Source organism: Eumetopias jubatus, unplaced genomic scaffold (assembly GCF_037043125.1).
Source record: "Eumetopias jubatus isolate StellerSeaLion01/CBP00866 unplaced genomic scaffold, mEumJub1_p1.0 scaffold_9, whole genome shotgun sequence".
NCBI classification, from domain to species: Eukaryota; Metazoa; Chordata; class Mammalia; order Carnivora; family Otariidae; genus Eumetopias; species Eumetopias jubatus.
Genome location: NW_028274815.1, coordinates 38,256,981 through 38,283,922, shown reverse-complemented (window position 1 = coordinate 38,283,922; position 26,942 = coordinate 38,256,981). Strand labels below are relative to the sequence as shown.

At 57.7% G+C, this 26,942-nt stretch overlaps 1 protein-coding gene and 1 long non-coding RNA gene across 3 annotated transcripts; both read right to left on the bottom strand.

Annotated features, from left to right (window-relative positions):
* Positions 1-493: 493 nt before the first annotated feature.
* On the bottom strand, positions 494-2,995 carry LOC114223463 (uncharacterized). The gene is made up of 2 exons (XR_003612154.1): positions 1,026-2,995; positions 494-904 (listed from the first exon to the last, which is right to left on the bottom strand). It is a non-coding gene; the product is annotated as an uncharacterized LOC114223463 (long non-coding RNA).
* A 2,798-nt stretch (positions 2,996-5,793) lies between these two features.
* On the bottom strand, positions 5,794-26,534 carry PSD4 (pleckstrin and Sec7 domain containing 4). Of its 2 annotated transcripts, XM_028122337.2 has the most exons (17): positions 26,441-26,534; positions 19,040-20,085; positions 17,810-17,935; positions 17,461-17,539; positions 16,607-16,967; positions 13,737-13,913; positions 13,218-13,298; positions 12,960-13,072; positions 12,660-12,718; positions 12,401-12,490; positions 11,258-11,301; positions 10,702-10,862; positions 9,578-9,648; positions 9,293-9,459; positions 8,598-8,742; positions 8,204-8,347; positions 5,794-6,618 (listed from the first exon to the last, which is right to left on the bottom strand). In XM_028122337.2, exons 2-17 carry the CDS (start codon positions 19,961-19,963, stop codon positions 6,361-6,363), a joined length of 3,000 nt encoding a protein of 999 aa, XP_027978138.2. In that variant the 5' UTR covers positions 19,964-20,085; positions 26,441-26,534; the 3' UTR covers positions 5,794-6,360. The 2 variants fall into 2 exon arrangements, with proteins under 2 accessions (XP_027978138.2, XP_087882552.1); XM_088026426.1 differs by lacking the exons at positions 17,810-17,935; positions 26,441-26,534 and having other exon boundaries at positions 19,040-20,065.
* Positions 26,535-26,942: the final 408 nt, after the last annotated feature.

Genomic DNA, 26,942 nt, shown 5'->3' with positions numbered 1-26,942 from the left:
ACGAGTGGGGACAGCACCTCCAACCGCTCAGCCGGTGGCGGTCCCTAGCACCATACGAGGCTGCCCGGCCTTGGCTGAGCCTGTGGGGCTGGGGCAGAGGGTGAAGGGGGGGGCGCTGGGTGTTTCGGGGTGAAGCCCTGAGTGAGGTGCGTCTGGGGCTGCGTTTGTGTGAGGAAGGGGAGCATCTGCAAGGCAGCAGGGTCTGTGTGAGGACAGGGTTCGTTATGAGGAGTGTGGACAGGGCAGCGATGGCAGGAGGGGACCTGGAAGGTCAGGAACGGAGTGAGGGAGGGCGCCCCTTGCCAAAGGGGGCTTTGGCTGAGGGGTAGCTGGAGGGTGAAGTCTAAATCTCTGTATCTTCCTGCAGGCAGCTTCCTTCTCCCTCTTCATCAAAATTCATTTGTTAAGCTTCAATTTGACACTGTGCCAGGTGCTATATAAACAGACATGGTCCCTGCCCTTAAGGAATTTCCAACCTAAGACACACACACACTGACATTTTGTTTATTTTATTTTAAATATTAATGTATTCCCCACCTTGTTCCAGAGAGGATTTGAGACAGCTCACAGGAAATGCATGCAATAAATTAGGAAAATACAAATAAGAACTGAAGCATGAGGACCACAGAAAATACACAGTGAGTGGTCCTGAGAAGCCACCGTTGAGCTGTAGATCGGCCTTGAGCCTCATGGTGGTGGCCAGGTGGAAGGGTTTCACAGTCCCTTACCTGACTGAGAGTCATCGCTTTTCTGTCCATGTACCTCCTCCAGACCCTGTCCGTGTCACACCAACGGAGACAAAAACGTCAGAAAACCAGAAGCTTCCGCCTGACACCAAAGGTGAGGCAAAGGCCCATTTGGCTCAAATATTCTCATAATCCCGTTGTGTTGCCTCTCAAATCCACTGTCACAGAACCATCACAGAATCATTAATAGAAACGGGGGAGTCAGAAGAGGACAGGTTTAGGGGGACAACACTAAATCCAGTCTTACGTGTAATAAGTAACATCTGTACAGAAACTTACCCCCTCCGGGAAGATTATTGAGGGCCACGTCCTGCCCAGTTAGAACTCCGGGACCGAAATCCAGCACCGAGACCAGAGCTGAAGGTTTATTTACATCAGGAGGCTTTCCCAGAAGCTATCCCGAAGGCCTCCAAAAGCCGCACCTGGGGGGAAGGCTGAGTTCAGGGGTGAGAGCAGCAAGCAGAGGAAAGACAGAAAAGAACGTGTAAGAAGGGGGAAGAACCGGGAGAACGCGGAGGCCAGAAGCCCAGGGCGCAGGGGTACAGTATCGTGAGCTACACTTTTAGACTGCCGTTGTTGGGCCCTGAGCGGTGGAAACCAACTTGCCCAGCTCCTACCCTTGGGAAGCGTATGTTCTACTGGGAGCAGAGACAGAAAGAAGAGGGAAGGGAATGAGGGGCGAGCAGGGGAAGCGAGGGATGTAGAAAGTTACAGACTTAACTGGGGCAGCAGGGCTCAAGGAAGGCTTCCTGGAGGAGACGGCATCCAGATACAGTTGGTGTCCTCCCCTTCCTGGTACGAGTAGTACTCAGGATTTCTCTGCAGCTGGTCCCAGTCCCCATCCGTTGCGTGATACTGCCTCACCACCACCCCCATCTCAGAAGGTGGACTCTGACTACCCTAAGCCCCTGACCCTAGTGATTGGCTCAGAGAGGGGCACATGGCTCAAAGTGGGCAGCTCAGAGAGACTCTATTCCTGGACTTGAGTTTGAACTTCCTAAGAAGCAGATGGTCTCTATGTGCTAGACTGGCACCAAGAAGAGGGCGATTTGGTAGCTACTGGGGCCATCTTGGGACCATGAGGGTTGCTCCTGCCTCCTAGCCTGGGAGATGGAGCCCAGAAGAACAGAGGGGGGCAAGGCTCAGTGCAGAGCCCTAGTTGAAGCCTCACCTGACCTGGATATAGACTGTCCCATTATGGGAGCGATGAAATGTCCCCCTCCCTTTTTTTTTTTTTTTTTTTGCTAAAGCCCATTTGAGTTCAGATTTGTTACTTGCACCTTCCAGGAAGAAGGAAAGCAAAGGCCTTGCTTGCATTCGCAGAACCTAAGCCAGGCCCCAAGGAGGGGAGGGTGCATGTGGTAAGACCAGCAAGGCCGTGGACTAATAGCTAACTTGCTAGGCTTTCCTTCGGTGCCAGGCATTGTTCTGAGATGTTTATGTGCATAATTTTACTTATTCTTCACAAGGACCCTGTGAGGTAAATAGCATTATTATCCCCATTTGATAAAGAAGCAAACCGAAGTACAAGAGGCTAGGTAACTGGCCTGCAGTCAGCTAGAAAAGGGACCGCTGGGACTTGATACCAGGCAGTCCGACTCCCGGTCCCGGCTGCTGAGACCAGATCACGCTGGGCCTTGGTGCAGGGCCAGACAGGTCTCTGGGTCAAAGGTCGCTGAGAGGTGAGGGACATGAAGGCTGAGAAGACATTGGATTTGAGGCTTAAGGGTCACCAGTGGCCCTTCTGGTGTGTCCCCGTTTCAGGGAAGGGTAGAGCAGAAGCCAGTTTGCAAGGTGTGAATGGGAGCCAGGTGTGAATGGAGAGAAACAGCTGGCAAAGACCACACATCTGTGGGTCTCAGCTACAGGAAGCGAAGAGTCAAATGCAGGTTTTTCTGTTCCTTTTTCCTCGCGAGGGTGATATACTGGAAGTTGTTTGCAAGGGATAAGGAAGGGGGTAGAAAGTAGGCCCAAAGACCCAGAGGGTACCCCCGAGGGAGAGAGGTCATGGTAGGCAGGAGAAGCAGGGGTGGTGTGTGGTCTCGGGGAGGAGGTCAGTCCCAGGAATGCAGTGAGCACCTCTTCTTCTAGCGAAGGGAGGAGGAAGGGACAGGTGAAGGTGTGAGTCACGTTTAGACGCAAGGGGGCAGAGACATCCAGGAAAGCTGGCAGAGGGGCGGTGGGGAAGAGCCCTGGTGGAGAGTGTGGCATTCAGGAAAGCCATAAGTTTGTGCGAATACGAGCCGGCATGCGCGTGGGGGGGGGGGGCGGTAAGGGAGGGAGAAGGGCCAGAAGGGGGATTGCCAGGTTTTCCTGTTTCCAGGCCATTGGCTTCCCCCCCCTTTTCATTTTTTTTTATTTGAGACTTACAGAAAAGTTGCACAGGTTGTATAGAGGGTCTCCAGGCCTTATTCTGACTCTACCTATTGGCCTTATTGACTCAAGTCATTTCTTAAAGCAAGACTCCCAGGCTGACTGCCTCCCAGGCCACGAGCCTGTGCCTCTCCGGCTGGTACAGCTCACTCGGTGGCAGGAGAGGTCCTGTGTGACCAGGCCCTGCCCCCCCCCGCTTACTGCCACGTTTCCCTTGCCCACCCCCACCCCAGTCCTGCAGCCCAGCTCCTTCCAATATAGCCCACCTGTTGTTGCCATCGGACTCTGAACCCCAAAAGGAAAGGACCCAAGCCCTGGGCCTCAGCGGCCTTTTACTCTTTTCTGGTGCCTGGCAAACAACCAACAAATGAATGTTATCAGCAGAAAGCCACACAAAACAGAGATGCCGGGAGACCAGGAAGAGGTTACATCTGGGGTATCACCTGGGTCATGGTGGGCCCAGGGCCCTGGAGGCTGAGCCCCCCTAGAAGGGAACGAAGGAACCAAAGACAAACTTCAGCCAGCCTTACAGGGCCTGAGCTCATCACCAAGAACCTGTGCCTGTCCCCTCGTCTGCAAAGAGATGCACCAACCCACTTCCCAGATGGGAAAGAAAGTGAGGGTGGACACAAGGTCAGACAGAGGCCTGTGGGTCAGATCTGCCCCAAACCTCAGGACTGGGACTGGGAGCTCACTCATTTTTCACTTTTGTGGGGACAATTCTTTGGGGAACTCTAGGCTGCTCCCATATGGCTCCAGAAACCCTTTTTCCTGTCCATCTGCAGGAAGATGTCAAGAGTCGCAACCGTTTGCAAGGCTGACTTCTCCAGAAGGTGGGAGGCCTGACCTGGACCACTGTGGGTTTAGGAAAGTGGAAGGTCCTGGTTCTGCTGATGGTTGGGGACAAACAGACTTAACTTCCTCTTCTTCAGGGAGCGGAGCTCTGCAGCTGGACACTCGGGCCCCACAAACTTGAAAGATACAAGCCCGCCCCCCAGCGGTCACATGTCAGAACTGCAGCCTAACTACGCAGTCTGCAAGCTGTGCCAGGTGGCGCCCTGCAGCCCGGATCTCTCGGAAGGCTTCGGGTGCCCTGGTGAAAGACAGGTGCCAGTTCCACACGAGCAAAGCAGCATCGCAGTGCCACATACATGCACAAATGCAGACAAACCTCCACCTTTTATTCTGGTTTTAGAAATATGGATACATGTTCAGTGAGATCAAATAACCCACTCAAGGCCAAGCTTGTGTCAGTCCTGGGGCAAGTCACATCAACCTGATGCTAGGTTTTCACCTATTAACTGCACATCAGTGACCCAAGCCGCTTTAAAAATATATATCCGTGCCCCTGACCCAGATCTACTGAATCCGAATCCCTGAGCAAAGGGTGGGAATGTGTCTTCAGCATGTCTCCCCAGCAAGATGAAGTGTGCCTCCATATGAAAGCAAGGAACCAGAGAACAGGATTGTTACCTCCGGGAGGCCAGAGATGTGTTTCAGTCATTCTGGAATGCCCTCGTCCTGGCCCATAAAAAGTGGTCAATATTATTTGTGAAATGAATGAATGAACAAATGAGTGGATGAACAAATGATTGAGGCCCCCTGAGGCTCTGACAGTCTGCGCGCGCAGTGCTCCACACACACACACACGCACGCACACACACCCCTACACAGGCACATAGACCCGCATAGGCACAGATGCGCCCGGGGGGGCGGGGGAGGGACACCCAGCCTGGCCCCCTGCAGGTGGCTCCAGCTGCGCACATCTGCCTGACCCTCCCTTCCTGACACATTTGTGCACACCTCCTTCTTCACTGGCCTGCATGTATTGTGCACCCACTGGGTACCCGGCCCGGCCCTGAGCCCTGGCCAGACACCCCTTGTGGTCCCCAAGGGCCAGCCCCACTTGGTGGCGTTCCAGACCCCAGGGCTGGCTTCCAGCACAGATGGGAGGAGAGGGGCCCTGGCAGGAAGGCTGGAGAGCAGTGCGCCAGCCAGCAGGCTGCAGACAGGCAGCAGCGGCCCTCTTGGCGGGCAGCCTGCTCGCACACTTGGCTGAACAGAGACAATGGTGGCTGCTTCGCCAACCCAGCCTCCTTCCCACAGGCAGAGCCTGAGGTCCGTGAGTGTCCGGAACTTCCCCCAGAGCCCAGCTGGGAGGCAGCCAGAGGGCAGCACAGGGGGACTGCCCAGGAAGGGCAGCAAAGCCCCCTGAGAGCTGGTGGGGAGGAAGGGGGGTCTGGAAGGTGCCCTGGTGCCCCTCCTTGGGAATGCAACTTTATGGGATGGGGTGTGTGGGAGGGAGCCAGCCTTCTACCTGGCTCTCCCAGCTCTCAGACCAGCTCCTTCCAAGAGAGACCTCAGGGGATGTATCACGGCCTCTTGCCTCTCGGCCTCTCCCAGGGGTCCGAACCTGGAGGACCTCCTTCCCTGCTCTGGGGAAACAAAGGCCCCTTGTTCCCAGGGCTCTCCATGGAGCTCTGGAGGCCCCAAACCCTTCTGGCCCTCACTGACCACCAAGGGCTCTGCTCTGAGGATTAGCAATTGGGTGTGTGAGGTGGGGCCTCTCTCATCTGCCCTGGGTGCGTGGATGATTGTAGGGAGAAAGGACACAAAGGCCCAGGGCCCCAGTCAGCCTCACCAAGTTTATCCTTGAAGCCCCCCGCGCCCCCCCCTCCCCCGCCCCAAGGCCTACCTGTCAGGGGGCGGGGTCGAGCCACCCTGCTCTCTCAGTCACCTGAGGCTGGCTGGGGTCTCCCAGGACCTCTCACTGCAGGTCACCTGACTCCCAGAGCAAAACCATCCTCAGGGCTGTGGCTCCCCTGGCTTGACTGCCCAGAGGCTTCCATTGCCCCAGCCTCCCTTCTGGAAGCTCAGGGCCCGCGGGTGCTCGGATTCTCAAATAAGCGCCGAGCTGCCCCCAGGCCCAAGAAATGTGGCCACTCTGGATTGTGGAAGGGGGGAGGGTGACATGGGAGTGCAGCCAAACCCTTGACCTCTGTCCTCCCTTGGGAGTGAGCAGGGACTGGGGCAGCTGGGGCTGCCGTGGGGGTCGGCACAGCAGTATGAGGAAAGCTCCAGTGAGGACTGCAGAGAAACAGGGCCTGTCCTTCAGCGGGAAAGGGGAGGGCCTCATCCCCCAACACGGACCCTGAAACAAGGCTCCTCCATGGGGTCTCATCTCAGGTCCCCCACCCCCCGCCCCGAACACAGGGCCAGAGTCCATGTGGTGGTGCCAGCTTCAGAGCTGATTGCGGTTCCTCTTGGGTATGATCTTCCGGTAAGTTCTGCGCTCTGAGATGTTGCGCTTCACCTTGGCTGTGGTGGGGGCCTCTTCCTGGTGCAGGGAGGGGCTGGAGTGGGACTTCTTCAGGCTGGGCTTGGGCTCCTGAGTGCCTCCGGCTTCCCTCTGCAGCTGCTCTTCCCACAGGTCCAGGTCATCCGAGGGGCAGTGCAGACGGGCCACCAGCAGCTGCACGTAGGTCTCGTAGCGGCTTTTCTGCAACACATGGGCCCCACCCCTTAGCGCCACCCCAGCTCCAGGGCGGGAGGAGGCCGGAATCATGAGGGGCAGACTGCTCCCACGTGTACAAAGCTCTGGTGGTAAAGATTTCTGCAGAAAGAGGGCTGGACCAACAGCCAACGTCTGTACTGAGCCTGAGCCAGCTGACTGTGCAGAACACAGGAGCCGCATCCGTGCCTGACCCCTGCAGTTATCTGGACAGTATTATAAGCAGCCCAGCCCTGTTCTAACAGCCACCACCCTGTAGTGCTGTAACTAACGTCTCCAGAACATGTTACATCCCTGAGACACTAAGAGATCCATAACCCACTAGGCCTGATCTGTGCGGCACTGCACACAAACAGCTCACATCTGTACTGAAGCCTAATTGAGTCTGAATAGCATTTTAACAATTGGCATCTGGAGAGCGGGATGCTAACCACCTTCATCTGTTTAACACTCCAAAGGCCTCCGTAACTAGCAGCCTTCGGATACGGGTCCCAGTGTATTAAGTGCATGCTCATCCTCCACCCCACCAGATTCTCATCCCAGCCCGGGTGGCTGGGTGGCCCAGGAATCACTGTCTCCACTTTATAAGGAGGGGAATGGGGTCTAGGGAGGGGCAGGGGCTTGCTACAGGTTGCAGCTGCTCATGGGCAGGAAGAGGCTAGAATTCTGCAGGCCGAGCTGGGTCCTGTCACCCCAGGGCCCCTGCGAAGCAGTGTACCGACGGCTGAGGATGCACCGAACAAGCCAAGGGATGGGCCACAAAGGCAGGGAGGGGGCAGCACGAGGCCCCGCAAACACAGCCCGGGGATGACACGGACGCTCCCTTCTCTGGTCTCCACCTCTGGATGGCTCTGACCCCCTCTGTTCTCATACTGCCCCTCACCTACCCCTCCTGCTTCAGGTCCCAGAACATGCGCACTGACCAGAGGCGTAAGATGTGAGGGGGTGGGGGGTCAGTGGGGGGGGGGGCGGTCAGGGGATAAAACAGTGCGGCATCGATCAGAGGGCTAAAAAGGTCCTTAGTTAAGACTATAAATGAGGCACGGCCCTGATTGGAGTAGGATATGAATTCATCAGGTTTGGACAAGTTGTTTAATCTCTCCTTGCCTGTTTCCTCATCTGTAAAGTGAGGATAACGGTCCCTACCCCAGAGTTGTTAGACAACTAAACAAGATAATACAGGCAAGTAAGACAAACTCCATAAATACTGCCTATTAGTACTAGGTAGGTATTAGGGTAAATAATTCAACTAAAATACCGTTTCTACCTGCAATTTAGGTAAAGCCAAATACAGTATACTCTTAGGTGAAAGTGACAAAACGTCCCCTGTGAGTGTTTCCAGACAAGCAGCTTCTAGGTACCCCCAGGACAAGAAGTGAAGGGGTCTGAGTGCTCACGGACACGCACACTTTGTGCAAGCCACTGCACGGGAGAGCGCACACAGGGCCTCCCGCAGCCCTGAGCGGCCCCGGGAACGAAGGCTGCAAGGCCGGATGCGGCCACGAGAGGACGGCAGAGGGCCCGGCCGAGGGGGCGGGAGAGAGCAGGGAGGGCGGAGACTCCGGAGCCTGACCTCATACTCCAGGTACTCCTTCCTCAAGCGGTACTCCTCCAGCTCCCGGCTGCGGCCCCGCCGTTCCGGTAAGTTCCTCTGCAGATCCAGCAGGTCGTCGGAGGCAGCGTCCAGGCAGTTCTCGTGGGATCGATGCTGCTCCTCCTGGGAGCGGGAGGCGGAGGGGGAAGCTGTCCCACCGCACCCCGCTCCGTTCCCGGCCCCAGGTGTGCAGCCCGCCACAAACCCCTCTTGGTTCCTGCACCGAGGTGTGCAGCCCACACATCCTCCCTTCGTTCCCAGGCCCAGGTGCGCACCGCACCCCTCTCCCGGTTCCTAGGCTACGTGCGCAGCCATCTCCCACCTCCCATCTCCCACCTCGTCCCCGGGGCCCGGGAAGTCCCCTTCCCCTTACCAGGGAGCTCTGGGCCGGGCCCACAGGCAGGATGGGCCGGACGAATCTGCGCTGGGAGCCCACCGCGGCGGGGAAGGGCGGCGCCGAGTGCGTGGCGGCCGCCAGGTTGATGCGCGCAATCCAGGAACTCATCTCCTTCGCAGTGCTGAGGGCAGAGGAGGCCGTCAGACCCCAAGCTGACAGAGCCGGCCCTGCCCCTCTCCCCACAACCTCCTGTGGTCTGCACAGCCTTCCAGACTCTCAGTACCCAGCGCCTCAAAAAGCCAGAAGCCCGGCCACCAGTCGAGGTGGTTGACCTCTGCCGGTGGTTTTTATCATCCGTCAAAGAGGAAAATCTAGGAAGGCAACAGATTTTAGATCTAAGGCAAAAAAAAATAAAAATAAATAAATAAAATAAAATAAAATAAAATAAATAAAAATCAATTGCTAGAGGCTTCCTGGAATCCTAGGTTCGGAAGTAGGAGGGTGGATGGCGGGGGGGGGGGGGGTGCCCCTCCACCAGGGAAGAGGCGCTGCAGTGGCAAAGTGGGTGGGGTCAGGGGAGCAGGTGCAGGACGCCTAGGACCCCTGCCAGCCGCAGCATTCTCCTGCTCCCACCAGGGCCCCGGCCAGCAGCCATCAGAGAGTGGTGAGCAAGGGACCAGGGACAAGAGAGCCAGAGCCTTGCTGCTGGTCTGTCCCCCCCGGGGACTTACGGAGCCTGGAAGAGATAGAGGCGCCAGTCAGCAGTCCGCAGCTGGAAGACGTGTGGCTTCTTGGTGTAATGGGTGGCCGGCGTGGCCAGCGAGTGGTGCACCCCCACGGGCTCGTCCACCATCTGTCCCACCAAACTCTCCCCTGCAGGGGGGCAGTGGTCCTCTCCCTGCCACAGGGCACAGGGGCTCAGAAAAGAGGTGATCACAGGGGCCCACCCTCCAAACCATTCTGGGCCTTTCCCTGTTCCCCACCCTGCCTGTCAGGGCTGTGCACCCCCTTCCTACCTTCAGGAAGTAGAGGACCATCCCTCGAAGCAAGGTGTGGAACATCTTCCAGCCGCGCTTGCCCCACGGCGCTGCCCCAGGAGCAGAACACACAGGAGGTGGTGGCACCCCAACCAGACTCAGACACACGTGGTCCCCTCTCCCCACCAACTCAGTCCCTCCCCAGGTGCATGTAAACACGCAGCGGCATACCAACACCACAAAACAATCAGGAACAAGCAGGTGCCACGCCTCACACCCAGGCAGTCGTGCGCAGACCCCACAAACAACAACAAAAGCAGATGTCCATACCGACTGTCCCCTTTCCAAACACTCCCACACCGAAGCACGGTGCCACCAGACGTCTTTCTGGTCCCGTCCAGAGAGGCACAGGGGCTTAGGTCCTCTTGCAAAAGAAGGCTGGCTTCCCTGGAGTCACCTTCCAGCCTTGCTCAGGCCCTTCTGGCAGCCAAGTGCTAGTTCCCCGGCCGGTCACTGCACCCTGTCCTCTCCAGCCAGGGTCCCATTACTGCTCCGGTCCTGGCGCTGCCCTGCTCTAAAGTCTCCACCTGTCTGCGGAGCGAGGCCAAACGCACCTCCTGCCGTCCTGTCACCCACCCCCTGTTCCCAGCCGACTCTGCCTGCTCCTTTGTCTGAGAGGAATGCCCTCTGGCCTCTTGTCTTCCAAGGTTCAGCTCAGACACCATCATTTCCCAGAAGCCCCACCCATCCCTGTCCCCCACATCTCACCCCCCAAACCAAACCAAAACCTAGCCCTCCTCCACACCCCCATACTTGATCTCACCCTCCCTACACCCCTCAGCCATTTCCACCTTTTATCCCAGACACTGATGCGCTCATCTAACCTCCCCCTTACCATGGGGGGCTGGGGGGCAGGGAGTACCTAGGTCTGTCTTGTCTCTGCACCCCCACTCCCTGGCGTCCTAGCCGGCGCCCAGCACATGGTCACCATCAAGGAAGGAACACAGGCTGCCAGTCCTTGACCCGTGCCATCTTTCTGCACGCCGGCCCACACGTCAGCCCGCGGCCCTGTGCCGAGCCACTCTGCACGCCCGCACGCACATCCACACGCGGGTTCGGCGGCGAACACAAGCTCCCCACACAGCAGGGCAGCAGACACTCACTCTTCTTGCCATCCGCATCGTGATGCATCTTCCGAGCCAGGATGCCCTGCTTGTAGGTGGGCGCCGTGGGGCTCTGGGCCAGCCGGAGGAAGGGGTTGCTCATCTTGCCAGTGGGGGGAGACACCTGGGCCTTCTCTGCTCGGCCTGCGTCTTCTTCATCCCTGGACATCAGAGAATCAGGCTGGGGGATACTGACTGGGCAAAGGCTACTAGGAGGAGCCCACGGCCTCAGCGCCCTCCACCCTCTCTCTCTCTTGCTGGGGAGCCATACCCCAGGACCCCCTAAAAGGAGTCCTTCAAAGCCAGCCCATCCATTCCTGTCATCCCCACCCCCCACAGCCCCTGGCTTCTCCAGGTGTTGCCTGGACTCCTCTACCCTCTTGGAGACTCACCCAGGGTCCGGCCTCTGGCTGCATCCCACTCAGAGGGGAGCACTGTCCAGGCCCCCCTGCCTCCCCCGGGCTCCTCTGACTCTCAGGTGGGCGGGTGGAGGGAGGACAGGCCCAGAGACAGGGGAGGGGAGCGGGGAGTGGAGGGAAGGGAGACTCTCACTTACACGGCCCATTCAAGCTTCTCACTTCGGATAGACCAGTAGAGGGCCTAGAACAGAAGCACACAGTGGGCAGGGAGCCTCGGCCCCGTGGGGCCCGGACTCTGCCTGGCAGAGGCAGGACAGGGGCAAGCTGCGGTCTGCCTCTTCCACCCCCAGCACAGCTGCCCTTCCTCCTCGAGCAGGAAGCAGCGCACGCGTGCATCCATGTGCCCGTGCGTGCGACCGTTTACGGAGCGCTCACCACGTGCCAGGCACCATGCCCGACGCTACAGACAGGATGAGCAAAGCAATCCTAGTCCCGACCCGAGCTTAGGGAGGGAGGCCCGAGCTAGTTCTCCTGGAAAGTAAATGAATCATCCAGTACCATCCCGCCCAGAGGGATCTGAGCGCAGGGACAGCGGACAAACAGGGGCAACAAATGGATGGTGAAGGAATGAGTAAGCGAGGTGCTGGGACTCTGAAAGGACCTAACAAAGGGTATTCATGGCCGTGCACCTCGCTTGCCTTCATAGACCTGGCAGTGCCTCGCAGGGTGCCGGGCACACAGCAAGAGTTCCAGAAATGTTCACCACACAGACAAAAGAACCAGGGCATCACTGCGTGTGAAAAGCCTGCTGTGTGCCCCACGCCATGCTAGGCCCCTGGCAACCTTTATTTCATTGTGAGCACCACACTGTAAAGTGGGTGCTACCCCAGGAGGAACTCGAGCAAGCTGCCCAAGACGAGAATTCAAACCCCAGAACATCCGGCTCCTCAGTCTTAGACTTACTGCCACTTAAAACCCTGCCCTTTGTTCGTTCCGAGAACCCAAAACCCCAGTGCGTCTCAGATTCCCCATGCCTCAGAATCACCTGGAAACTCCAGAGAACATTTTAGGGGGTCCCAGCCCCAGAGATTCTAATTCAGTAGGGTCCAAGGCAGGGGGCCTACGAATTCACACAAGCCAACAAGTTCCATGGTGCTGCTGCTGGCGAGGACGCACACTCTAGTACCTTCCACGAACAGGCCGTGGCCTACCAAGGGCACGGCAGCAGAGCCAGGCCCGGGCTGAGCATCGCCCGCGCCCCCCCCCTCCCCCCGGGGGACAAGGAGCTACAGAGGTAGCCCCGGCATCACGAGCCCAGGGGGCAGCCCCCTGTGCCTTACCTTCAGCAGCTCCTTCGGGAAGTTCCCGCCGTCCCGCAGGCCGTTCAGGTTGGTTATGAATTCCTGGTAGCTCATGCTCTTCCCAATGTTCTGTGGCCATTGGGAGAGGTGGGGCAGCAGGCACACACTCCCGACCCGCAGAAAATAACCCCCTGTTGGCCACTCTGAGACCTGCTCCAGTCCTCCAGCCCTACCTCCCCCGGAGCCCTTCTGTGACCCTATCCCAGGCCCCTGGCCTCAAGCTCCCCCGCCCCCTCACCTGTCCGTGCAGGTCCGTGTTGAGGAGCATGATGGCACAGGTCAAGGTGTGAACGGAATCTGCCCCGGCGGGAGGCGAGTACAGAGAAAGCTCGTTAGACCCGGGACTCCTGCCTTTCCACTGGCCACGCTGGGCAGGGTGACCCCAGAGGCTTCTGGTCCTCCACATTCCCCCGAACACACTCCCAGGAGCCGCTACCCAGAGCCCCCCCCCCCTTCCCCCGGGCGGCACTCCCGTGCCATCCCTCTCCCAGGCACCCCAGCGCGCCCTGCCCTGCCCTCGGGGCCCAGCCCTCCCTACCTGCGGAGGAGAAGGCCCCGGGATTGCAGTCATGGAAGCGTTTGGAGAACTGGTAGAGGATTCGCTCTCGCTCCTGAGTCTCCCCGCTGAGCACCAAGGCCTGGAGGAAGACCCTGGAAGGAAGGCCAGAGTCCAGGCCAGAGCCCGGGCTGGGGCAGCCAGCAGGCTCCAGAGCCGGGGGCCAATCAGATTCTGGCCTCACCGGGGCTACCACCTCCCAGCCATCCCTCCTCCCCAGAGAGGGCCTGGAGGCCTTACCGGAGGGCTTGATCCAGGCTCTGGCCTCCAAACTGGAAGAAAGACAAATACTCCTCAGCCACGGCCCTACTGAAGTCATTGCTGCGGAAAAGAACCAGGAATGAAGGCCGCATGGGGGGGGGGGGATAGGGGTCTGGGCTGGAGCCCCGATGCCAGGGGGCCCCAGGGCCTGTGCACATCCCCAGAGGGTGAGAGGGTAAGGGGGCGGCCCAGGTCTGGTCTGTCACGGGCCCCCGTCTACTGCTGAGTGGGGAGGACACGTGGAGTTGGGTGGGGGAGACGAGGTGGCCAGGTCCGGTGGCTCTAGGCAGGGCTCAAAGTGTGGAGAAGGGGTGACAAGTGGGACTAAGAGGGAGAGGCAGGCGCCACAAGGAGACCGGGGGGGGGGGGAGGGATGGATTCGGACGCGAATGATGGGATGAAGGTCAGCAATGCGGCGGCCCGTGGACGGAAGTCCGTGGACCACTCTTCCCTCTCCTGACGCAACCTCCAGCCTTGCTCAGGCTCCAAGCCCCTTACTTCTTCTGCAGGTAGGCAGCCACTTCAGACTTCCGGAAGCCTTCCAGGTGATAGAGGCGAGAGGCCAAGTTCCAGGCCACCTTGTCGGTGCTGTTACCATTAGCCAGCTTGTCTCCAGTCTGGGGCCTTTGGCCTTCCTCCAGGGACTGCGCTTGGGGCATGGGGCTCTCGGGAAGCCTGCAAAGGTCCAACAGTGTCCTCAGACTACCACGTGGGATGGACAGGAGGGGTACTGGGTCAAGCGTCCCTCCAGGTCAGTGACAGAAAGGGGGGCTCACAGTCCACACCCAAAACTCAGCAGGGGAGCTGGAGTGCCGGGGTGGTCCCTGACCTGGCCTGGCCTGGGCACCGGGAGGATCCAGAGAGGTGGCGCACCTGCCAGGCCAAGCTCAGCACCCAGCACCTTTGCAGGTAAACCACGAGGACATTCTGAGCCTAGTTCACCTCAGGTGGCAGGTGCAGCCCTTTGAAGACGCCAGTGGTATTGAATCCATCCCCAGGAGGGATGGCATTCGTCTCCCTGACCCCCACCAGCCACCTGTCTCCCTCACCTGTCCTCCCCTGCTCGTGATGCCTCCTTGCCCCCTTGCCCCTCCCGGCCCCGGCCCCGGCCCCAGGCTTCCCTCCTAGAGCTAGAGCCAAGGAAGGTGCAAGGGTGAGGGAAGAAGAAGAAGCCAAACTGGCTTCAGGCATGGCCACAGCTGGGGGCGGGGAGGGGGTGTCAGAGGTGGCTTCCGACCTCTCCCTTCTCACACCGGCAGCCCTGTGGGAAAGCAAGCCCTCACCTCAGGAGCCCACATGGCGACCTGTTCTTATTATGAACATACACAGGACCAGGCCGCCCCGACACCCAAGGGGAACACTCAGCATGTGATGCTCGGAACTTTGGAAGTCACCAAGCCCAGTCTCTGCCGGACTCTTCCATTTCCCCCGCAACACGACAACCGGGGCTAGGGGATCCTCCTTATCGGAATACTCCAGATCCCAGTGACCACAGTTAGGGAGATGTACAGGTAAGCCACATCAGCAGAACCTGCAAATGTTCACGGATAGACTGACCACTTATCAAATGAGGCTGCGCTCGACAGCCCCTCTCTCCTAACACGGACCTCCATCTCTGCCCTCGACTGGGCCGTGTCTTCTCTGCTCGTTTCTCCCTGAGGCTCCTGCACACCCAGCGGGGCCGGCACAACAGAGCCCCACTGAAAAGTGACCTACAAATCTCATCCCCCAAAAACATAGGGCTTCATGAAGTCCGTGTCAGTGAGGCCAGAAGATTCCAGGAATCGCAGAAAAGCCAGGGAGAAACAAGGAACTGAAGGAGTTAAGTCCAGTGGACAGTTGGAGAGGAGAAAACTAACGACCCGCATGTCACATCTGAAGAGAACTATTGGATCATCAGCTGCGCAAGCCCTAAAATGCTTTTACAGAAATGACCTAGTCGACTAGTGTTGTTTCTAAAATAATATCTAGATGGGGAGTTACTTCTGGGGAAAAAAATAATGCAAATATCAACTGTCATGGGACTGTGTACTTTAAATGGGTGAACTGTATGGTATGCGAATTATTTCTTCAATGAAGCTGTTATTAAATTAATTGAGCCGTGGGGCCTGCTTGGGATTCTCTCTCTCTCTCCCTCTCTCGGCCTCTCCCCGCTCCAAACAAACAAAAAATAAAAAATTAATTAGTTGCAATGAAATGAAATAAAATGAAAAAATAAAATATAAAAATAACCTCTGTGACCTCACTGTGATAGTCAAGCACAAACGAAACATCCCGTTGGACCAGCAAACTCGGGCCAGGAAAATTAATCCAATATTGTGCTGAAAATAAGATTAAACTTATTTATGTATGTAATATTTAGCATCACAGCAAGAAAAGCCCCAATCGAGCCTTTTTTCATTACTTACTATGAACATATGGTTCTCATTTCAGGTGGATTTACTTACTTTTATTTTGGGTTGAATTGACTTTACTTTTGGTATGACGAGCCCTCTCTTCTCAGATCCTGAAAGACTCCCCTGATTCCCAAGCCTCCCAACACCTCCAGAGGCTGTATAGTTTTCCAGATGCATGAGAGACACACACTGCCTGAGGTTCTGTCCCCATCACCCAGTGACACTGACATGGGGGGGGGGCGACCCTCAAGTTAGTGCAACCCAAACCATCACTGGTTCCTCCCGGCCTCTTTAGGATGTCCCCTCCTCGGCCAGCCAGAGAACAAAACCTCTTTCCTGGGTGGAGGCCCCAGGCACTGACAGCCCCCTGCAGCTTCTGGAGGCAGGCAGACATCTAGGCTGGTTTCCCAGTGGTCCTATTCCTGCCTCTGGCCACAGTTCTGGGGTTATTCGATCCTGCCATGGGCCCCAAGATCCACTTCCTTGGTTCCAGCCAAACTTCCCCTTGGGGTTCTGGCTTCCCCTGAGATCTGAGCCACACCCTTGACCTAAGGCTCACCAATGGATTTCTCCCAGGCACCTCCTCAAGTTCAAAGCAATGTGTCATCCCCACATCACAAGCTCTGACCTTCCCACTCCCCACCCTGCCTAGCACGATTCCCGTTGTTCCGGGCACATGGCCCTGGTCAGGTCCGCTGAACACCTCCCACCCCTCTCCTGGTGTCCAGGCTCTTGGGGCATGGCCTCAGCACGTGCAAATCCTGCCCCACGTGTCTGTCTGCTTTTGGGTTTCGCGTGCTTTCAGACCCTCCAGTATTGCTCAAAACTGCTGACACCCAGTCATAGAATCCTGGCTTAACAGGTGTTAATATGTTAAATCCCAGTGGGCATTTCTCATGCTCCATCCAGACCAGGGTATTCGTAAATGTATCCAAAATTAGAAGCCAGAGAGCTGGTTAGTCAGACACTTACCCTCCTGCAGAGGTCAAGCAACCGCCAGGCTGGACGGCTCCCGCCTCTGGAGTCCTGGCTGGGCCTTCACTCCAGGCCTCTCCTGCCTCCTCTTTCTCCAGCAAACGTGGCTCTGCCCTATCTGTCTCCAAGAGTGAAGGGCGTGAAGCATCTAGCGTCGGCTCAGGAAGACTGCTGTCCCAGTGGGGACCCCGGGGCTTTGGGCTGCCTTCCCGGGAGAACACGGGGCTGGGCCTGGGGCCAGGGCCTCTGTTCTCAGACTCGGGGCTACTAGGCTCCGGTGATGAGGCTGGGCTCCCCCAGGGGCCAGGAGCCAAGGTGCGCAGAGCAGACTCCTGGGGACACTCAGCATCACTGTCACCTGAGGAAGAGCATGGAGGGAAGCTGACATGGGGCGAGCGGCAGGCTGAAGGCCAAGGGGAAAACCGCCTGGGCTGCCACCTCCACAGGCTCCCTCCCTGGGGTTCCTCCCCCTGGAGCCGGGCAGCGCCGGTCTGTCCCTCCTCTGGCAGGCGGCGGTAGGGACCTCCCACATGCAGAGGCGGCAGGCAGAGGGCTCCCAGAACTCCGGTCTCCAGGCAACCCTGGGGCTCAGGACTTCCTAAACCCCTAAGACCCAGGCATCAGAAATGCTGGGTCTTTGACACATTTCTTCATTAATTCTATGAAATGAGCATTTTCAAAACCATTGTATGAATGTAGTCACAGGAGAAGCAGGATTTCACCCCTGCTCTGGTTTCAACCTGATACAATGGGACTTCTTAATGATATCTATGGATCCAAGGAGATCTTTGTCCCCACCCAGATCCAAAGCTTCCCACACTCAACTTCCCAGAGCCCATAACAGGTCTCACCTCGGTCCTGGGAGATCGGAGGCACCTGGGGCCAGGAAGGACCCTCTTCTGTCTGCCAGCCTTCCGGGCTGGGCAGGGCCTGTTGAGAGAGGCACAGTATCTCCATGAGCCCTGGAGGCACCGAGAGGGGGAGGGGGAGGGGAGAATGACTTTGAGTATCCAGGGCCCCTCCCTCCCTGCTCTCTTCCCACCCAGACAGCAGGGCCCCAGATCAGAGGAGGAATCCTGGATGAGAGAAGACCTGCATCCTAGGGGTGCTGGTGCCCACCCCGAGAATCAAGAATCACCGGGGCTCACGTTCCTCCATACAGTTGGGGAAGGGGAGGCTGAGAGAGGGTAAGTGACTTGCCCAAGGTTGCACAGGCTGTATGGCAGAGCTGGGATCAGATCTGACTTGTCCTGTTTCCCAGGTCAATGCTTTGTCCACACAGGATGCTGCAAGTGGGGCGGGGTCAAGACTGTCTGCCAGAGAAGTCTTAGAGAGAAGGAGAGGCAAGAGGTTTGACCTGAGGGAAACTGTTCTTAGGGCCTTTAATGCACCCCACGAGGCCTCCAGAGTCCCTCATCCATGCCCACTGACTTCTAGTCTTCCCTGCCCCCACCCTCCTCCCTCTGTGGTCCGCAGTACCAGCCCAAGGACGGGCTGTATTATAGGGAGGGTGACAGCGCCCAGGCACTGGGATGGAAGCAGATGTCACTTGCTGTGAGGATGGGGCTCCCAGGCTTCCCTCTGAGGACCCCAAGGGTCCTAGAGCAACAAGGTCGCGAGAATGCACTCTCACGGGACAGAGCCACGATGCCCCGCACTGGACGCCCCAGCCTTCCGGTCAGGGATCTCCAACAGTACCTAGCAGCTCCTGTGACCTTGGGGTCAGGTGGGAGAGCTGTCTAGTTAATGGCTCTTCTGCATTGTTCTTTGGGACCAGAGAGATTAGAAACTTACAGCCCTGCTCTGACATCTTGAGTTTCCTTATCTCTTGAGCAGAGGCCTCCCCTGGGAAAACTATGCGCCCTACCGTCTCCTGTCACTTGTCCCCAGAGCTGGTCCTAGTTGCTATCAAGGACCTCTGCCATTGTCATGCGGCCCGATCTATCGACCCTGGGGAGGGACGTGCCTGGGTGGGAATGAAAGACGGTGAACTCAAAGTAACCAAATGCTGAAATCTCTCAAGAGACCAGACTCTTAAAACAGATACCTCCCTGCTTGGGGCAGAGGTTGCCCTGTTACGGTTGGGAATGTCCTGGAGGTGGGAGGGGTAGAGTCTAAGAATGGCCTGGAACACACTGAAATTGGAGGAGCTGTTTGTTCTCCAAATGTGTCCAGACACAGCCCTCTGGAGCTGGTGAGATAGGGACATCTGTGGACTCAATGGCCATCATGTTCTGTTGACATCATGGCATTTGTACAATGTCCTGTAATTCTGAAGGCCACACTGGCCTGCCTTTCTGCTATACTACTTCAGGGTTCCAAAAGGCCCTAGCATCTAAAGAGTGTTCTGGGCCCAGTGACCACGGAGAAAGGCCTTTCCTTCTATGTCCCTCTGCACCGCCGTGGGTTGGTCCCCAGGGCTTGGCTTACCTCACTCTCCCCCCAGTCAGGAGGTGCTTCAGGGGTCCCCTTGGTGGCCTCACCCTCCACAGTCCACGAGAAGGAGTGAGGTTTGTAGGTGGGCACAGGGAATGAAGGCGTGGTGTGTCCGCTGTCATCAGCTGCGCCATCCCCGAAACCTGGCTCACTGTCCAGTTCCCACAGCACTCCCCCTCCTGCGAGTGGAGGCTCTGGGATCTGGCGACACTGGGGCTCAGGTCTCACATCCGTGCGGGAGTCTGAGAACCCCCAGGAAAAACGAGCTCCAGAAGCACTGGTGTCCGAGCAAGGGCTCTCCAAAAAGAGGGGATTGTCGAAGAATATGCTCTCCTCCTCAGCACCCCACTCCGGGGAGGAGTCTGTCCCTCCCTCCCTTGGCCACACAGAGTGCTGGTTCTCCCCCTCAGGGCCACTGCTGTCTCCCCCTGGGGCCACCTCCACCGGTAACCTGGGGTGGAGGCCTGAGCTCCGGGGGCCTGCGGGGTTGGAGGGGAAAGGGGGGAGCTCCACAGGGGCCGCAGGGAGGCAGCACCTCAGCTCAGCCCTGAGCCCCTCTGTCTTCTCCAGCTCCTCCTCCAGGTCCAGGACACACATTTGGGCCTGCAGGATGCCTGCCCAGAATACCACCTGGGTGGACGTGCTCTGGCTCTGCCTCGGGCTCCCCAGAGGATGGCTGTTCCTGGGTGACCCGGGGGCCGCCGATTTGTGCCTGGGCTCCCCCTGGGATGAGGGCAAAGCATCGGGCCTCTCAGGAGGCTCAGAGGCCCAGGTCTGTTCCCCACGAGGTTCGAGAGGGTCAGGAAGGCTGCACGTTTCCCTCAGGTGTGCTTCTGGGCTGGGCTGCAGGTTGTCTCCCAAATAGAGGTTGAGAAATTCCATGGGCTTGGGGTGTTCAGAGAGTCTGTCGTCACCCATCCTCCAGAGTGCAAGCTGCTCCAGTGCCCCCAGAAGTGTCTGCCTTCACAGTCCCATTGTGTGGATCCGGGGGAGCGCTGGCCCGGGGGAGGGTGGGGGGCAGCGGGGAATCCACGCCTACCCTGCAAGTGCCCAAAGCAAATGTGGGTTAGCGAAGGGCACCCAGCCCCTGGAGGCCCACGTCTTGTGTATCAGACAGGTTTCCGGCCCCGGCTGAGGGGCACGAGCCCTCCACAGCCCTGCCAGGGGTGAGGGGGGCACCATGGATGCTGTCCGCCCCACAACCCCAACTGCCCGCACCACAGCGGCACCTGCTCCAAAGACACCCATCTGTTGGCTGAAGGTGGCCAAGTGGCCTCGCTGAGAGAGATAAACGGGACACACTGGATCTTTCTCTTGGGCATTTGGAACGGAGAATGGAGACCCTGAAGTGGTTGGCGGCAGGAGTGGAAGGTGGACGTTCCTCAGAACAGCACGAAAGCAGTGGCAAGCCGAAAACACACATCAGGCAACGTACGTGGGAGCCAAATAGATACAGACTGGAGGCGAGGAGCCCTGGGGGGCCTCATCCTTCGCTGAGCTATACACTCAGCCGGCGGCCCCCAAGGGCAGGACCCTCAGCCCCTGGGCCTACCCCGCTACACGGGGAGGAGAGGGAGTGGCCGAGCCCACGGGGGCGGCACCACACCTGCTCATACTGCCAGTGCATGGGCCGCACCAGCACCACATGGATGCGGCCAAGGAATCTTGAAGGGTATTTTCCAGGAGCGCACGTGTCCATCCTCTGCATGTAGACAAGTCACATGGCTCTCTGGGTGGCCCTGAGAACAATGGCTTGTTTTGAGCCCACGGACACTATGCAACTCCTGACCCGACCCGTTCCCCAATTGGTAGTGGATCCCAGGCCGCTCAGGGTTAAGTGCACGGGCCCTCCCAGCGCAGGTACGCAGTACTGGGTAATGCACCCCTGTGTCCATCACATCTTCTCTGGTTTTCCCTTTGGCCCACTTCCTTCACTCATGTGTTTCCACCCTGAAGTCTTGTGTGTGCTTGTGTGCTGTATTAAACTACTTGGGGGAACAAAGGTATAAAGAAACACACACCTGCTCCCAACTTGTAACCACCTGCTGCCTACTTATTGGCCTACCATGAGACTCTCGATAAATGGGAACCCCCAGAGCTGCAAAACCAGGGTCAGGTGGGGGGCCTACTGTCCAAACCTATTGCTTAAGGTCACCTGGAAAACATAGCTTGGCACCGTGCCCTCTTTCAGGAGGGCGCCTGACAGAAATGACACAGGACCACCATGAATTTCAGTTTCTTGTTCCTCCTGAGGGCCTCTTCCTAAAAGTCCCTCAGAAATAGAACCCCTTTCTGGACTTTTCCCTCTCTGTCCCAACACCCCCAGTCCACCCTTGGAGCAAGAATCTGTCATTGCTGAACTCGGGCCTCACAATCCCTGGGGAAGGCCCCTGGCCAGCCTTCAGGGCCGCCAAGTTCCTGCAGTGACGGTGGAGAACATACTTTCCCCAAACGTGGGGCTGTTCCTTATTTTTAATCTTGTATTCGGTGCTCTGAATCAAATCGGTGTGCCCTGGTCTCGCCCTTGGCTCTTCTCGGATAGGTCTCCTAGTTCGGCCTTTGCTCCTTCTTGGTTCTCTGTCTCCACCCCACACCCCAGCCCCCAGTTATAGGCTGAGGATGCACATGCTTTGCTCCCTCAGTCCTCGGCTGGCCCAAGGGGCAATCCCAGAATACCTTCCTCCCCCTAAGCAGCGGTCCGTTTTCTACTCTCCGACCTCTCTGCGTAAGAGAGCTGCCATCATCCTATTTCCAAGGGGGAAGGAGGAGTGAATCTCGCAACCCACTTGGGCAGTCTGTACTTGGGCAGCCCCTCCAGATCCACACTTCCCTCTCCAGGCCAGTGTGAGAAAGGAAGGGAGATCCCCCCGCTGCAGCCTTCTCGAGCAAGCAGCCCACAGGGTACAGGGAACACTGGGAAGGCAGTTCCACTAGGAGACAGAGGTGGAGGGAAGCACCTTGTTTACAGCTCACTTCCAGACCCCAAGGCCGATGTCCCTTGACCCTCCCCTTCCCTGCCAAGACCTGGTCTATTTGTGCTTAGCTGGCTCCCCTCCCCACACCCCTGCTCTGGTGCTCCTTCCTCCACACGTCCACACATTGTGAGTGTGTGCCATCCTTGGGAGCACGTCCCTGTGGCCATGAGAGCACTTGGCCTGGATGACATCCGTCCCCCTACCCTCATTAGTGAACTCACTTGATAGGAAAAGTTCAAATGCCAATAAATGGGATGGGAAATGCTAGCTTCGGCCCATGGAAAGGCCATCCTGAAATTTGTATGAGACAAGAGTCCCACGCATTCCTCTTTGCAAATATGTACTTCTAAATAACTCTGTATATGAATTAAGCCCTACCCGTAGGGCTACGGGTAGATGTTCATGACTCTGCTAGGCATCAAAGATCACTGGATGTGCCTTCCCAGAAGAAGCCGGGCATTCCTCAATGGGCTCCAGGGGAAAAAAATCAGAAGCTGTAGCAGTTTTCCAGAGACCAAAAAGGAGAGAGCCGATTTCTGGGGCCTGAGGAGTCTCAAGGGTCCGAGGGAGGTGGGGTGGGGACTGGGGGATGGAGGGAGGAAGCAGACACACAGACAGACCGATTGAGCATTGGGTGGGGGAAGAGGTGTGCGGTTTGGCTAGGCCATGACTCTGAATCAAACTCGACCTGGCTACACCCCATCCCTCACTCTCCGTCTCAGAGCATTTATCCCAGGGTGTGACTGTGGGTGCTTTACCCACATGGTCCTCATCTGCATCCCCTTCCCAGAACGTGAGCACCAAGAAGAGAGGTTCTTTGTGCTTCTGTTCACCTGTCTCAGTATGGACGTGCTGAAGGACTGTATCAGTTGAGTACGTGTGTTTTACCCACTCCACCTACAAAGTTCAGGGTGGGGTGCGTGTCCTTACACTTTAGTTCAAGTGCATTAGAAAGTTAAAGGTTAGTGTTGCCTTGAGAAGTTCGGGACTGCCCGTGGGACACCTGGAGAGTTAGAGCCCTCCGGAGGTGTTCCTGGCTCTAGGCTGGCAGTTCCAAATGGGCAGCACACAGCTCCACAGTGGAGTTGCCACCTTTAGCAAATATACATATAGGATGCCCAAAATTTGGGACATACTGATACTAAAAACTTACTGTTTAACTGAAATTCACATTTAACTGGGCATTCTGTATTTTAGCTGGCAACCCTACCCCCTGGGGGAGGTGAAAAGAATGTACCGAGCCCCCGCAACACACCCGTCACCCAGCTCGGTGCTTTACAGCTATGAGCTCATCTGTGGGTCTTGACAGCCACCCCATGAATGAGACAAGTGGTAACATTTCTTTCCTACTAATAAGGAAGCTAAGGCTCAGAGACTGTCAGAAATGGACCCAGGGAGCTCAGCTAGTAAGTAGGGGAGCTGGGGTCTGTATCCAGGTCTGTGGCTCTCTTAAGTATCACTCTCTCTCCCCACCCATAAATCAATTCCCTTGGGCCTTCATGAATTAAACGAAGCATGAATTACTTGTGAAGCAGGGTCTCTTGAATTCATCTGTTTCCCCACAGTCCAGTGCAATGCCTGCTTTACTCAGAAGTGGTACTCCAAAAATGTTTGTGGAAATGAGAAGATGGATGGATGGATGGATGCAAGGGAGGGGTAAAGGGGGTGATGGATGGATGGATGGATGGATGGATGGATGGATGGATGAATGGATGGGAGGGAGGGAGGGATGAATGGGAGGGAAGCAAGGGCTTTCCTTTCCTGGGGGTAGGATGACACCTCTCAGGCAGAGGTGGGCCAGGAACTGGGGACCAGAAGCCCAGGTCTCCCACACCGAGAACTTTCTTGGTTTACTTTCTCAGCCCTGATGTTCAGTGAAATCTCTGTTGAAATGGCTTCTCTCAGGTATCCTAACCAGAACAAAGGAGGAAGAAAGTCTGCCATGTGCCTCATAAGGTGGGTTTTGTTCACCTCCAAAATAAAGCGGCCCTCCGTTGGTTTGGGGAGCGGAAGGATAAGTTCCGGGAGAAGTGGAATGACTCTATGGAATCCAACAAAATGCTCTGAGCTCCAGAGATAGTGAGAGGAAGGAATGGGAAAGAGCAGAGGCTAGAGGCGGGGAGGAGGCTGGGGAGGTGCCCCCTCTTGACCCTAGTGGGGAACGCTGCAGGGGCTGAGCGGGGCCTGGCTGATGGGAGTGCAGGACGCAGAACCTGATTGCTGGGGGATTAAGGGGCCTAAGTCCCCCCACCCCTACCCGACCTTGCCCTGGGCTTCAGTGCGACTTTGTCTTGATCTTGAGGGCAAGGAGACCAGTTGGCTCCTGGACTGTACTTTTTGAGAGTGGGTTTGCTTTTCACCCCCCTGCTTGCTGCTTGGGCACACAGCCTGTACTCTGAAGTGCAGGGAGGCCACAGGAGGCTGGGGGAGAGCCTGCCCTGAGAGGGGAGGTGGCAGCCTTGAATGTCTGCAGCCCCCCTACGTCTGGAGGCTCACAGACGAGACTGAAGTCCTACCTACAACTGACGAGCTCTGTGACTCTGATCAAAAACTTCATTATCTGTAAAATAAGGAAATAAGATGGACTAAAGCTGTTCTGTAGATTTGTGATAAAGCAGGACGGGCCAGAGAGCTGCCACTGGCCTGGCCCCCGGTAGGTGCTCAGCAATAGCATGTCCTGCTCAGTTCAACTTTACTCCTTTGCTGGTCATTTAGAGAAGCCAAAACAATAAGCCCACAAACAACCCTCCCAGGGGGCTCCCTCAACGCTCAGCCTCCCCCCCCCCCCCCGCCCCGCCCCGGGAGCGACCTGTCTCTGTCCCTCACTCCCTTTAAGCTTCCAGACTCAGCAGACATTCTTCCCTTTTGCCCTGGAAATTTTTCCTTCCTATGGAAAAAGCAGAGGCTCCTGGCCCGTCCAGGGATTTAGGAGATGGCCTGTCCCCACATAGCCCTCGGAGGAGCCAGGTTAGGGATATCATCCAGAGGGCAGAGGAAAAGAGAAGTTCCTTATCTGGAGTTGCAGGACATGCTCCTGCCCGAACCTGGGCCAGAGCACCGTGAGAGACAGGACTAGGGGCAGCCCCACATCCTGCCCACGCGGAAGAAGCCTTCATGCAAGTGTGCGGTGGCGGGGGGGGGGGGGGCAGTGGTGCTGAGGACCCTGCGGGGGCGGGGGGGGGGTCAGCTGGGGCTCAGGCAGAGAGGGAGAACAGAGAGGGAGGAGAGAATGGCGGGGCAGAGAGGGTGGGGGAAGAGAATGGGGGGCAGAGAAGATGAGGGGCAGAGATGTTGGGGTACAGAGAGAATGGGGCAGAGCACTGCTGTGTCCCCAGAGCAGCTGTCCCCTGGGAAGGACAAGGACCCCCGAGGAGGGCTCAGGGCCAGGCTGGACCACCCTCACCCCCCCTTCTTGGGTCTCCCTTTCCTTCCCCTGAGAGCCCAGCAGCCCAGGTTCTAAGCCCTGTGCTGGGTGGTTCCTTATCTGTAGAAAGCAGCAGCTCTGGGATGTTCTGAAGGCCCAGGAGGCTGGGGAGACAGGCCCATCTGAGGCACATTCCTTCCAACCTGGCTGAGCTTCAACAGGCCGGAGGGGTATTTATTATCTGCCGACGACAGGTCACCCTCCCCTGTCTTTAGCAGAGGAGTGACACCAACCCTAGGATCTTAGGCCCCAAAAGGCCCTTCCCTCCGTGAGACTCCATCTACCATGAGGATGACAGCTATGAGCAGAAGGCCTCAGTGTCCCAAACAGGAAGGCTTCTGCGAGTAAAACGATGGCCGTCACGCATCAGGTCCGTGGGTCCAAGCCTAGGCTGCCCTGGCAAGCCAGCTACTGGGGTCCCTAGCACTAACCTGTCCTCTCAGGGTGCGGCCCGGAAGGCGAGGTAGAGCTGGGGGCCCCCTAATGGTGGATTCTGCATCTGAGCCCCTGCAGCACCTGCACCCAAAGCTGCCCCCGCCCCAAAGCCCAGGCCTGTCTGGCTTCCTTCTCTCCAGCCTCTCCAAGGCTCACTGGGGGCCTCTGGCCACAAAAGCCCTCACTGGGTACCCCGCCACAGTCATCTCTAGGGACCCAGGGAGGCCCACAAGGGGTTCAGGAAGGAGCCCCTTCCTCTGCCCCGTCCCCCTTCGTAATTGCAGACCCCCAGCGGCTCTGGAGAGGCCAGGGTAAGTGGGGGCCAGATTGGGAGGGGTAGGTTGAGGGAGGAGGGGGACAGAGAGAAGGAAGACGAAGGTGAGGGCGGTAGCCCTGCCAGGCTCACAGAAGGTGTGGACGCAGTGGGCCCACAGGGGCCTCCTTCCTGTCCACCTGCCCCAGCAGCTACCACAAGGGCCCACATCGGGACCCTCCGCATCCCCTGCTCCCCCCAGCTCCCTCCCGGGCGGGCGCCACCCCCAGCAGGCCCACCTTGCTCACCTCCAAAGGCCCCAGCAAAGGGTAAGCGGGCCTTCCCGATGCAAGGGCCGTCCACCCGTGAATGGAGAATGAGGCTGCCGTGCTTCCGACTTCCGCTCCCCTCACCAACACACGCTCACCCCTCCCAGCCTGCGGCCTCCCCAGGGCTCCCGAGCTGCTCACCACCTCACACTTCCTGCCCACAAGGCAAGCGCCTCCATTCCCAGGCCCACTGCCTCTGGCCCCTTTCCCCAGGCCCCCCTCTGCCGGGAGGCCCCTACCCTGCACGAGGCCCGGAGAGAAGTGCCGACACCCTTCTCCTCAGTCAAGGGCCCTGGGGAGAGAAAGGGGAAGGTGCTGTGCCCTGGGCTGGGGACAGGCCCCTCCCCCTTCCTCCCTGTGGTTCTGTCACCAGGTTCTCATCTCTGCCCCAGCTGGCAGTCCCTTGTCGCCCGGCACCTGGGGGACAGAGGAGGGCCCTGGGCCTAGCAGCTTTCCTTTTTCTGTTTCTCATAAATGACAT

Excerpts from the sequence above, each read along its gene's own strand:
- PSD4 (XM_028122337.2), bottom strand. The coding sequence starts at position 19,963 with ATGGGTGACGACAGACTCTCTGAACACCCCAAGCCCATGGAATTTCTC. Across the intron at positions 16,968-17,460 it reads TCCGATCTCCCAGGACCGAG|GTGACAGTGATGCTGAGTGT; the intron begins GTGAGACCTGTT and ends GCTCTTCCTCAG. Across the intron at positions 13,914-16,606 it reads TGCTTGACCTCTGCAGGAGG|GCTTCCCGAGAGCCCCATGC; the intron begins GTAAGTGTCTGA and ends GGACCTTTGCAG.